Genomic DNA, 12302 nt, shown 5'->3' with positions numbered 1-12302 from the left:
ACACATTTCAGGAGAATTCATAGCATTGTGTAGATAGTTGTTTTTTTTTGTTTCATTTCTGACCTGCAATGGTTGGCCATCTCTGAGCCAGGTCAGAGTTGGAGGTGGAACAGCATCTGACTTGCACTCCAGAGTCACCTGTCTGTTCTGCAGCACTGACACGTCCTGAGGTGTGCTCTCCCCAGCAATGTTAGGGGGAACTGTTACAGAAAGATCAGAAATAGACTGACTATAGCGATGGATTTTATAGCCCAATCTCATGTCACCTTATTATCTATTTATTACTGGCATAACAGAAACATTATTAGTTTAAAATTATTACATAACGTAAGCACATTGACTGAAGCATCCTTTTATTACATGTAATACAAGTTAATTACCTTCGCGTCAGAGATTGTTTCTCTAGCTCGGTAAAAACAACGTGTATTAAACATCTGTGTTACCCACCATTCACTCGAACGAGGAACTCCTTGTCATCATCTCCTGCTGGACTGTTGGCTAAGCAGCTGTATCTGCCTGTATCCTCCAACTGAGTACAAGAGAAAAACACTTTTGTGTGACAAAGGGTGCGTTTGTAAATCCAATGTAAGGCTCTACACTTCAATGAGAGCACTGTTGAAACAGAGCGTTCTATTTCTATATGAATGAAAAAATGGCTATGTTAAAATAGATGACAGAAAAACTTTGTTTGTCGCCAGTGAGTATGACATTGATTATGATGAGTCATGAGACACAGATGTAACAAAATGCCTATGAAAGTACTTTGAAATTGTAGGCTATAGCCCAAAATTGGAGAACTTATGTAATCATAGACATTATGTTATCAAAGTATGGTTTTAATGTTTTATAAATAATTTAAATTGAATATGTAACAATCCCTGGGCACTTACCTGTGCCGAGGCCACACGGAGCACCTCTCCTCCCCGGAGGAGGCGTAGACTGTCTGTCTGTGGGAGTGGGCGTCCATCCCTCAGCCAGGTCAAAGAGGGTGTCGGGATACCTGAGGCCTCACACTGAAGCTCCAGCACATTATTTACCACAACAGATACTTCTGCTTGTACACCAGAGCCCTTGATGCGGGGAGGGTCTGAATACAAAAACATAAACCAAACAATATTTATGTTTTCATCCATGAATCACAGCAGAAGCTGGAGTATAAGAGCTTTACTCTGCTTTTACTCACCCAGAACTTTCAGGTAGAAGTGGCGGCTAGCTTGGCCAGCTGTATTGTTAGCCACACATGTGTAGCGTCCTGTATCATTGACCTGGGCCTGGATGATTTGCACAGTGGTATTCAGATTGAGAAATTTGAGGTGGGGGTCAGAAATTAGAGTTACGCCATCTTTGAGCCAGGACAAAGAAGGGGTCGGGGTCCCGTCAGCAACACACATCAGAGAAGCCAAGTTTCCTCTGACTACAGTCAATTCCTCTGTGCTCCCTGCTCCATCCAGGCCAGGAGGGACTGAGGAGGTCAATAAAATATACAGTTCATTACCATTATTGCTGAACAGTTTTCTTTTGTGATGTGTTCCTTAGATTTTACTGGCGAGTAATGTTCTCAGACTCACCGTGCACCTGTAAGTTATAATGTCTGTTGTCCACTCCTGCTCTGTTTGACGCGATGCAGGTATAGGTGCCACTGTCAGACACCTGAGTTCGTGTAATCCTAACAGATACAAAAAGTACAACGTATCTTGTTAGATTTTCACACTCATTAAAGCTGTAAAATAACCAACAAACTATTTCTCTGTCTTTTACAATGCAACCCATCACAATGACCTTGTTTTATACTGAATTAACAGTAGGAAGACCTGCAGAAGAAAATGAATTCATGAAAAACATAACTGTGCAAGTGAACACATAAGATTTCTTTGCAAATTTAACAGATAAAGTATTGCACTAATACCTTAGTCTAACCCTAATATTACACACTGCTTTGCAATAATTTCAATTTATGTGCAGGAAGATACTGACCAGCATTTTCCTGCACATAAAATGCACAAGATGTTGTTCTTAATGCAGCACCATGTGATACAAACTCTTCTTGAGCCCTGTCCACTGACCTACCGGAGCACCTGTCCAGCAGAAAGAAGCCGTATGTGGGAGGACACTGGCAGAGGCAGGCCGTTTCTCAGCCAGTTGAGCTGGGGCGGTGGAGAGCCTGCAGCAACACACTCAATGTTGACAGAACTATCCAAAACTGTGGTCAGCAGATCAACTGTCTCACTGTTGCCGTCTATCACAGGAGGCACTGAAAAAGTACATGTAAAGCAAAGTCAGAGACATGAAAATAATGAAAAAGTCTGTACTGGACAATAAAAGCAGTAAATCAATTCTACCCACCATACACGTTCAGATTGAATATCCTGTCTTCCTCTCCTGCGGTGTTGGTGGCCACACAGGTGTACTTGCCACTATCAGCGGTGTGAGCTCTAGTCACAGTGAGTGTGCTGCCATCTGGACTGATTCTGCACACAAAGGCAGCATCGCATCATCATTAACATCATTATCATCATTATAACATAATTTACCACTGGATTGGGTTGCTGCGAAACCCCAGAAATGTCTTTCTATTTTGTCATTTTCTTGCGGCAAGCACTACCTGAGCCCCTCGTTCCTTGTATTGTGGATGCCTTCCCCATCTTTCAACCACTGGATGGTTGGAGTTGGAGTTCCCCGAGCTCGGCAGACCAGCTGGATGCTTTCATTTAGCAGGACTCCCATTTCACTGGGCAGCTCTGATCTAGAGATACTGGGAGGGACTAAGAGAGAATAACTGGCTTTAGAGCAATCCTATAAATACCATAAGGAACCATAACATGGTAAATCATGTACCTGTTTGATAATATATAAGCTTGACAGCATACAGTTGACACATAAAGCCTAACAAAAGTGTGTAATAATATTGTATGACGCTTCTCTGAAAAAAACAGCTTTTGCATTTCTTTAATTTGAAACTGGCCTCTAGAAAAGGGTTAGAACTTATTAATAGTGACTGGCTTTGCATGTGCATGTACCTTGTATGGTGAGGTGGTAGCTCTTGTTTGCCTTTCCCTCCAAGTTGGATGCCAAACACGTGTAAGTGCCGCTGTCAGAAAGCTGTGAGCGAGCAATCTGCAGCTTGCTTCCTCCTGAAAAGATGTGCATCTCCAGAGACTCTGAGTGCTCTAAAGAAATATGAAGTTAATACAAATTAAATTACAAGGAGAATTTAGTTACGTCATGTTACCCCTTTTCCTCATCCACCCTTACTTGTGTTTTTTTTCTGTGCAAACTTGTTGAGAAACAACAGGTAATTTGATTTAAATGTAAGATACAGCTTAATAATGAATATTATTCCCAGGAGCACATTATCACACAAAATATTTTTTTATGGTTGTGTGATTCACAAAAAAGTTAAACCTAAACGAAGTCGTACCTATGGGTCGTCCATTCTTCAACCAAACAAGGCTTGGAGGAGGGATTCCAGTAGCATCACAGGCAAAGGTGACTGGGTTACTGATGGTTTCCACAACACTCTCTTCTGCTGGCCCGTCGATACTGGGAGGTACTGAAGAGGGAGGGAGAAGTTTCTTTAATATTATATTGTAAGTCTTTAGCATTGTTTGAAAATTCAAGATGTGGTTTTAAAAAGTTTTTGCAGATTTCTGAATCAATAAATATATCATGAGCTACCATAAATATTCAAGTGGAAGTTCTTGTCCACTTGTCCAGCAACATTGGTGGCCTTGCAAACATATTGTCCAGTATCAGACACCTGAAGAAAAGAAAAACACACAGGAAGATGTAATAAAAGCCAAAAAAGCAGATCCCTTAAATCTACACTGTACCTGCTTAGACTAAACTGGTTTGGCTGGCCCCACAGAATTGATAGGCAGTATCATCTTTATGCCATAGCTTGCTCTGTCAAGCTGTTATCTTGCATTACTTATGTTGCCCCACTAGTCTTACAAACAGCTGAAAACATTTCACACCGTTCTTATTCAAGTGTCGTTGTATCCTTATTAACTTATTTAACTTGAGAAGTGGAAGCTTTCATTGAAATAAAAACAAAGAAAAAAGACATCACAGTAATGGCCACACTGTTTGACTTGACATGCAATCGCTGAAAGATGTTGAAAACAAGAACAGACACAGCATGGCATCCATTCATCTCTTACCTCTGAGCCTTTGATCTCAAGCATGTGTCCTTCCGCCAGGATGCGCAGGTTTGCTGATTCTGTCACCATCCTGCCGTTCTTGTACCAGGTGATGGTGGGAGGAGGTACAGCGTTGGACTCGCACTCAAGCGTCACTGATTTCCCAACGAGAACATTCACCACCACAGGAGAGTCCCCATTATTGTCCCGGATACTTGGAGGAACTGAAAGAGGAGAGACGACAACAGTCAGATTATTATGTAAAGTCAGGCGCTCAGTGTATAGTTCACACATTGTGGATGTTGACTGACCGAAAACAGTGAGGTAGATGTGTTTGTAAGCCTCTCCTGCTGCGTTAATGGCCACACAGCTGTACTTTCCTCCATCAGATACTTTAGCTTTCAGAATCTGTAGTGTACGACCACCTGAAGACACAAATGGACACAGAGAAACACTCAGAACCTATTCTAATTATTCTTTCAACCTAAAATGGCTTCAGTTGTCACCCACTGCTCTATGTTCATTCTTTTAAATGTGATATTTCAGCACCTGGCATGATGAGTGCATTGGTGTTGGCCTGAATGGGGCCCCTATCATTTAGCCAGCTCAAGGTGGGAGGGGGGAAACCAGTAGCTTCACAAGACAGAGTTACAAAGTTGTTCACCACGACAGTCACAGTCTCAGGACTAAGGCCGATAATGCTGGGAGGCACTGAAAGGAAAAATATGAGAAACATCCAGTATAACAAACAGTAGTCTTTTTTATCTCAGGGTGCAGTCTTTAACAGCATTTAAGTGAAATCAGTTATTTCTACACAAGAGTAAATGTAGATTTATCTTCAACTCATCTTTTCACAATTTGAGCAAATTGAGCATTTAAAATGTAAAAGTGATTTACTATGTCACATGTGACTTACCATGAACATTAAGGTTGAAGGATTTGTCTGCACTTCCAGCCACATTGTCAGCCACACACACATAGCGCCCTGTGTCAGATACCTGAGCAGTCAACACCTGATGGTTGGGAAAGATGGAGACATGTAGAACCAAGTAAGACCACAGATTTAAAGATGTTATATACCACATCAAAGTGTGGCTGACCCATCTGAACCGTAGTAAGTTGTGCATTAATAAAGCAGTAATTGGACTTCCTGTCGGACTGAATAACATTGAACAAGGGTTTCTATTTACTGTGGACTATCATATATATATATATATATACATATATATATATAGTAACTTTAACGTGGAATAGTAAAAAATTAGCTATGGCATGACACAGAACGTGTGCTTCCTGGTTGTTACCTGAAGTGTTCGCCCATTGGACAGGATCCTATGTGGCCCATTAGAGCTGACTGGCTGGCTGTCCTTAAACCAGGTGATCTTGGGGGCGGGGTTTCCGTCCACGTGGCACTCCAGTTGGGTAGTTCTGTTGACCAGGACTGTGACCTCATCAGGCAAATCCCTGTCTGTTCCCCGTATGGTCGGGGGCACTGATGAAGGACAGAAATACACAATGAGAAACTGATATATGTAAAAAGACTTTCAGACAGCTCTTTCAAACTGAAAAATGTTTTCACTCACATAACACTCTCACATCATACTGAATGGAGTCTTCTCCTGCTTCATTGACAGCCACACACGTGTATCTGCCTGAGTCTTCAACCTGGGATCTGGGAATCTGTAAGACTCGCCCACCTGAGGATAACATTTTCAAATGTGAGTACGTATGAACCCGTTCTCTGTCTTCCTCCCACTCATTTTGTCTCTGTTTTTTTTTGTTGTCTATCTCACCTGGCAAGATCAGCACTTTGTCATTAGAGGTCAGCAGTTGTCCATCTTTGTACCAGGTGAGTGTTGGAGGGGGGACAGCGTTGGTCTCACAATACAGAGAGATGGGATTGTTGAGTATCACATCTCGAACATCCCCTCCAAAGCCTGGGGAAGACGTGGTCTCACCAACTCCACCAGGCCTGTTGAAATTAGGTGGAACTGAAAAGGGGAAAAGAGAAAAGAATACAAATGTTTAGGTCCTTCTTTGAGAAATTCAGAAATTTTATTTTGATTTGTGGTTGGAATCATTATCAAGGCAATGGCTCTACATTTATCTAAAAGGATGTTGACATTAAAATGGATGTTTTTATTCAACAAGCACAATGCATTTTTGCAGTTGTTTTCCCTTTTAAATATACTTTTTACTTATTAAAATAAAAACACAAACAACAGCATGACAATACTTTAAGCCTATGAAATGCACAAATAGTCTCAGTTAATACATCGGCATCAGTCAACCCAGTTCACCTTGTATATTTACATCAAAGTCCTTCTCATCCTCTCCAGCTATATTAGTGGCAATGCAGGTGTAGCGGCCAGTGTCTGACACCTGAGCATGCTTGATCTGAACAATACGACCGTTGGCTGTTATGGACATATGGTCATCTGCGTGCAGGATCTGTGGTAGAAAAAGTTTTGTGGCTTTTACAGTTTATTTTCTTTATTTTCATCCATAATCTCCCATGGAATCAAATTATTTTTGTACCTGTCCGTCCTTGTACCACTGCAGTGCTGGGGTAGGAAAAGCCTCAGCTGCACACTCCAGGGTCAGTGTGCTGTTGACCTTGATCTTAACCTCTTTCGGGGCCAGTCCTTCCCCTGGGATATCATTCTTATTAATCTGAGGGGGAACTGGAGTCAAGAAACATGTTTCAGATTACATGTATGTATATAGTTATGTTTGTATGATGATCCGTTATCTATATTTGAGAATTTACAGATTACAATTTCCAAGTTAAATCATTGTTGAAAAATGTGATCACTGATAATTATCAGTTTAATTGTTACTTGTTCATAAGCATATGAAATAGGCTGTGCTAGAACTGATATTTTCCATATGCAAAGCTTTGCACTTTACACTCCCTTTTTTTTCTGGTAAAATAGGATACAACATATTAAAAAAATGCAGTAATCTCACCATAAACCTTGACCTCATAGTGCTTCAGTGTCTCTCCAGCCTCATTAGTGGCCACACAGGTATATCTCCCTGCATCCTCTTCTTTAGCATTGAGAATCTGTAGGGTTCGCCCACCTGTAAAAGAATGGGTGATGAATGACAAAAAATGCACTCTATAGCATTCTATTAAGTAAGATTCTAGCGTAATGTACATGTGATCTCAAACCTGGAAGGACTCGGATGTGGCGACTGGACTCAAACGGAGTGCCATCCTTGAGCCATGTGATGAGAGCAGGAGGATAGGATTGGACTTCACACACCAGAGAGGTGGGGTTGCTCAGAGTTACTGTCACCTCCTCTGCAGAACCGTCAGGCCCTGAACCAGCAATGGTGGGAGAAACTGGCAAAAAATTGGGGTTAAGCACATAACTTTCAAATCTAGGACATGATTATATCTCAAATAGTTTGATTCATACTAGAAATGATTAAAATAGTTGTGTTTGTACCCAGGACATTGAGGTTGAAGTGGCGGTTGCGATCCCCTGCACTATTAGATGCCAGGCAGCTGTACCTGCCAGTGTCTGCAACTTGGGCCACAGAGATTTGGAGAAAACGGCCGTGAGACAAGACTTGGTGGCGTCTGTCAGGCACCAACATCTGACCATCTTTCAGCCATTTAATCTCTGGTACAGGGTGACCTGGGAGATTATTAGGGGAGGTTGGGGATTAATGTCTCTTTAATATTATCAACATTTAGGATCGATCAAGACAATTTTCATCAGCAAAACATGAGATTTGGAAGTCAATGCAGAGATGTATGTATGATGTCAATTACCTGACGCCTCACAGGTGAGAGTTATGTTGTGTTTCTCCTTGACTTTAGTATCCACCACAGTTCCCTCGTCCACAATGCTTGGTGGAACTGTCGAATTAGACTGAAAATCAATTACATGGTTCTCACTGCCTTCCCATTCATTAAAAAGCTTTCACAGTGAGATAAATGTTTATTACATCTCTTCAGATTGATGATAGATGAAATCAAAGGATCTATAGACGGAAACAATTTCCCCCCTATAGACTTTTCAATGGTATTCAAATTTGTACACCGAATTTGACACTTTCATTAAATATGATACTGTCGAACAAAATATTATAATGGGTTTATAATATCTTTACCGAGGATGTCGAGGTCAAAGTTTTTCCTTTCCTCTCCAGCGCTGTTAGACACAATACAGGTGTACCTCCCAGCATCCTCTGCTGCAGCATGCATTAGACGCAGGCTCCGGCCCCCTAGAGATTTAACAGGCCAATTACCAATATTTATTGATTGTCATCATGGAATTTTTTCAAAGGGTATGTCATAAAATCTGCCCATTTTCCGCAAAAGACAAACATCCTTTGGATGTGTAAACAACATTTAAAGTCTGTTGAAATTAAATTAAATCTCCTTCTCTTCGAAAACTGGGATCAATTACCAGAAAGAATTTAGTCTCTGAGGCTCACAGCTGTAAAAACATTTACACAATCCAGTTTAATGAGCTGAATTGCATCTGTCTTTAAACACAACTGAACAGGGTTCATGAGAATCTCTTCAGAAAACCAGTGACAAACATTGACACAAGGTAAATTCTACTTTCTACACCTAAACAATTTAAACAATGGCATTTATTTGTTTTCTAAATAATTCCATTATCCTGAACATGAGATGAGTCAAAAAATAAATGGGTCAACTTGGCAGATGAATGCAACTTCTTGTTCTGTAAAACTAGGTAGTATGCTTAAGTTCAGGGGCCAAAGTTTAATTTGGAAACACCCAATACATCTGGTTAAATGTTTAAAAACACAATTCAAAGTAATTGCTACTGTTTGTCTTCCTTCCAGAATCTCTGACTGTTGAATTTGGCCCAAAATGCAATAAGCCTATTACATCTTATTACTGGTGATGTATTGTAACTGCTTGTCCTTTGGAACCCAGCTAAGTACCAAAATAGTTCTTCTCCTCTTAAATTTAGACTACCATTCATATTCTGGGTGGCTCTCTTTCCACTGGTCGTTTCCTTCATGGATGGGACACTAGACTAAGAAGGAATTTTATAGACGTTTGAAGATATCTGATATGACATACAACACAGGGGGGGCCAAGGTTGAAAAACAATTTCAATTTGAAAGCCCAGAAAGTCAGATGGTAACTCACCAGAGAGGACACGCACTGAGCTGGTCGCTTTGATTGGCCGACCATCCTTCAGCCAGGTGATGGCAGGAAGAGGGATGCCAGAAGCCTCGCAGCTCAGAGCAACTGGGTTCTTCACTACAACACTCACATTTTCTGGCAATTGCACCTGACCAATTATACTAGGTGGGACTGAACAAGAAGAGAGTGAATTAGATAAAAAGACAAAAAGAACATTAAGTCATTGAGATGAGTGAAATTCTACAAATTGAAGAACAAAAGAAGATTAATAGAAAAAAAAACCTTCCTACCATGAACACTGATGTCATGCTTGATGTCAGCCTGTCCTGCCACGTTAACAGCGATACAGGTGTAGCGTCCTGTGTCTGACACTTTAGCATCTTTAATCTGCAGCAGCCTCCCCTCGTTCTGGATCATTGCACCGTGCTGGCCTGTGATAGGTCGTCCATCTTTCAGCCATGTGACGGCTGGTCGTGGCACGCCCTCTGCAGCACATTGTAGGGTCACATCCCCTCCTTTTGTCACTGCAACATCATCGGTGTTGCCCTCGCTGCGTCTAATGGAAGGGCGGACTGGAGTGAGAGAAGCAAGTGAGTTGGTGCGCATATTCCATAACTATATCTAGTTGCTGCACGAAACAAACATGTATTTGTAAATTTGTACTTTTTTTTGTCAAAGTAGGCATCCTCTCAGTTTAAGCCCTGGTTCACAATACCAGAAATAAAGGACATTTTTGTGAACTTCCTCTTTTAAAATCTCCAGGACACACTGCTGTAGCCCCCCAACCTGTAAAATACATTAATCTGCCCTCTCAAAGGAGGTTCTTAGTTATTTTACCACCATGTAACTGATTATATTAAACCGATTGAGTGCAATCTCCATAAAAGACAAAATCATAATATTAATTACTTTGATCACTAGATGTCACAGATCTGGTGGCACGTACATACCATAAACCTGCAAGCTGTACTCCTTGGAAGTGATGCCAGCTGTGCTGGAGGCGGTGCAGGTGTAGGAGGCTGTATCAGTCCTCTCAGTGCTGGAGATTTGCAGCTGGCGACCTCCTGACAAAACCCTGAGCCGTTGGTCTGATTTGAGCTCAGAACCTGGGACACACAAATTACAGATTAGATATGATTTTCAAACATTCACTCACATAACATCAGTGCATCACCCAATGTCCAAAGTATATTTCATTTTCTCTTGTTGTCGTTTTGTGTACCTACAAACTAAGACACACTTACCGTCCTTTCTCCAGATAAGGCTGGGGGGTGGTATGCCACTGGACTCACACACCAGAGTGATGAGACTTCCTTCAATCACAGTCAGATGAGACACATCCTCTGAGCCGCGGATGCTGGGAGAGACTGTAATAATGACAACACACCTAAAGGAGGCGCTCACATCTTATTCAAGCTACATGCTAGTGCATTTCACTAAGGTTAAAAGTGTGAAAAATATAAATAGGTACCCAAAGAGAATGTTTATAATAATGTTTATATCAATTTCTTTATAAAAACTTATCAATATAATAGCACACCATTAAAACTCAACATATAACCCTAATTACCCCCAAACCATTGCCACAATCATCAATCACTAGCTTCAGGTCAGTTCAAACGCAGGTAACTATGGTAACAGGCTCATGCAATATTTTATCAAAATGAAGTAAAACTCACCCCAGACATTGAGGTTATAGTTCTTCTCTGTTTTGCCGGCAACATTAGTGGCTTCACAGGAATACCTGCCTGAATCCTGCACCTGGGCACTATCGACCTAACAATTAGATACACAGACAAATCATGAGCTATGGTAACCATACACTGACAAACTTTATATTTCTAAAGCCAATAAACAGGATATTTATTAAGTAAAAAAAGAGGCGAATAGTAAAAGTACAACTGTTTAGGAGGAGGAATGGCAGCACATACACCAAAGTGTGTATTCAAAGTTTATTCAAAGTTGTAAGTTGATTCTTACAAAGATTAATATAACAGTTTTATCATTTCTAAATCTGGCTGTACCTTGAGCACACTCCCATCCACCGAGACAGTCCGACCAGGCTTCCTGAAGAGTGGGCGGCCATCTTTGCGCCAGGAGAGGGTAGGTGGAGGGATGGCATCACTCTGGCATTGCAGCTCCACCGGGCGACCGAGCATCACCGTGGCATTCACCTCCTCCCCTTTAATGTTTGGTGGCACTGTGGCAGACATGACAGCAAGCTACTGAAAATGTTTCTCTGACAGATTATAGAGAATCATGTATACAAAATGAGACCGTAAATGAGATACGCATACCCACTATTCACATGCTCTTTTGCGTTTATTGACTTTGAAAGTTAGTCCATTTGGTCACTCTAAATGCTGTAAGCTCTTCCTATTACCTCATAAGCAAACAGAATAATTGCTTCCTGGGATGCACAGGCTCTGTTAAGTTGGGCATCTGGTGCTCTTTAAGTACTAATTCTATTTTGGGCTATGGCAGCATCATTTGTTTGTGGCATAAAAATTGAGAGAAGCTTCATTTCCAAGAAATTCATGAAACCTAATCTCCAAGGAAATTGCTAACATGCACTGAGAAACATAATGACTCTAGAGCAAAGACATTCCCACAGTATTTTTCTTGTTCCCCTGTGATTAACTAGGTATCATCAAAACCAAAGATGGGTGTTGCTGAGACCTGTTAACTAGATTTCCTACAACATTTCTGGGACCCATATATCTGAGCAACAACGAGGCAAATGTTCGAAAAAGAAGTTAATTGACAACTTTATGCAACGACTCAGTATGACTATGTCTTTATTCTTACAGCAGACTGGATTCCCTAAATATAACATCTTCGTCAACTGGCAATTTGATTCATCAAAGCTTCTGTTTGTCAGTATTTCATGAGACAGGACAATCCCCCTTTTGGGGTTAATCTGGTCTGATCTAGAAAAGACTGCTGGCAAATTTCCCCTGCATTATGGTCATTGGGGAAAGACAGAAACAGACCCTCAGCTCAGGGCAGAAACAGGAAGCTGC

General features: G+C 41.2%; 1 protein-coding gene across 1 annotated transcript in view; it reads right to left on the bottom strand.

Moving 5' to 3' along the window:
* The window catches only part of hmcn1 (hemicentin 1), a 79111-nt gene that overhangs the window by 16020 nt on the left and 50789 nt on the right, over positions 1-12302 (bottom strand). The window contains exons 41-71 of the mRNA XM_054602116.1: positions 11304-11479; positions 10959-11055; positions 10524-10646; positions 10230-10385; positions 9570-9851; positions 9283-9450; positions 8265-8378; positions 7924-8010; positions 7595-7786; positions 7315-7488; positions 7110-7223; positions 6678-6823; positions 6440-6590; positions 5933-6130; positions 5723-5836; positions 5444-5631; positions 5056-5152; positions 4689-4850; positions 4451-4564; positions 4161-4363; positions 3676-3757; positions 3419-3550; positions 3018-3167; positions 2603-2762; positions 2344-2468; positions 2068-2251; positions 1569-1666; positions 1184-1462; positions 891-1087; positions 448-529; positions 64-200 (exon numbers count right to left, since the gene is read on the bottom strand). Coding sequence (XP_054458091.1) covers positions 64-200; positions 448-529; positions 891-1087; positions 1184-1462; positions 1569-1666; positions 2068-2251; positions 2344-2468; positions 2603-2762; positions 3018-3167; positions 3419-3550; positions 3676-3757; positions 4161-4363; positions 4451-4564; positions 4689-4850; positions 5056-5152; positions 5444-5631; positions 5723-5836; positions 5933-6130; positions 6440-6590; positions 6678-6823; positions 7110-7223; positions 7315-7488; positions 7595-7786; positions 7924-8010; positions 8265-8378; positions 9283-9450; positions 9570-9851; positions 10230-10385; positions 10524-10646; positions 10959-11055; positions 11304-11479 — 4682 coding nt within the window. The remainder of the gene's footprint in view (positions 1-63; positions 201-447; positions 530-890; positions 1088-1183; positions 1463-1568; positions 1667-2067; positions 2252-2343; positions 2469-2602; positions 2763-3017; positions 3168-3418; positions 3551-3675; positions 3758-4160; positions 4364-4450; positions 4565-4688; positions 4851-5055; positions 5153-5443; positions 5632-5722; positions 5837-5932; positions 6131-6439; positions 6591-6677; positions 6824-7109; positions 7224-7314; positions 7489-7594; positions 7787-7923; positions 8011-8264; positions 8379-9282; positions 9451-9569; positions 9852-10229; positions 10386-10523; positions 10647-10958; positions 11056-11303; positions 11480-12302) is intronic.

Source organism: Anoplopoma fimbria, chromosome 8 (assembly GCF_027596085.1).
Source record: "Anoplopoma fimbria isolate UVic2021 breed Golden Eagle Sablefish chromosome 8, Afim_UVic_2022, whole genome shotgun sequence".
NCBI lineage: Eukaryota > Metazoa > Chordata > Actinopteri > Perciformes > Anoplopomatidae > Anoplopoma > Anoplopoma fimbria.
The sequence above is the reverse complement of the archived record's forward strand: the minus strand, read 5'-3'. Positions and strand labels throughout refer to the sequence as shown.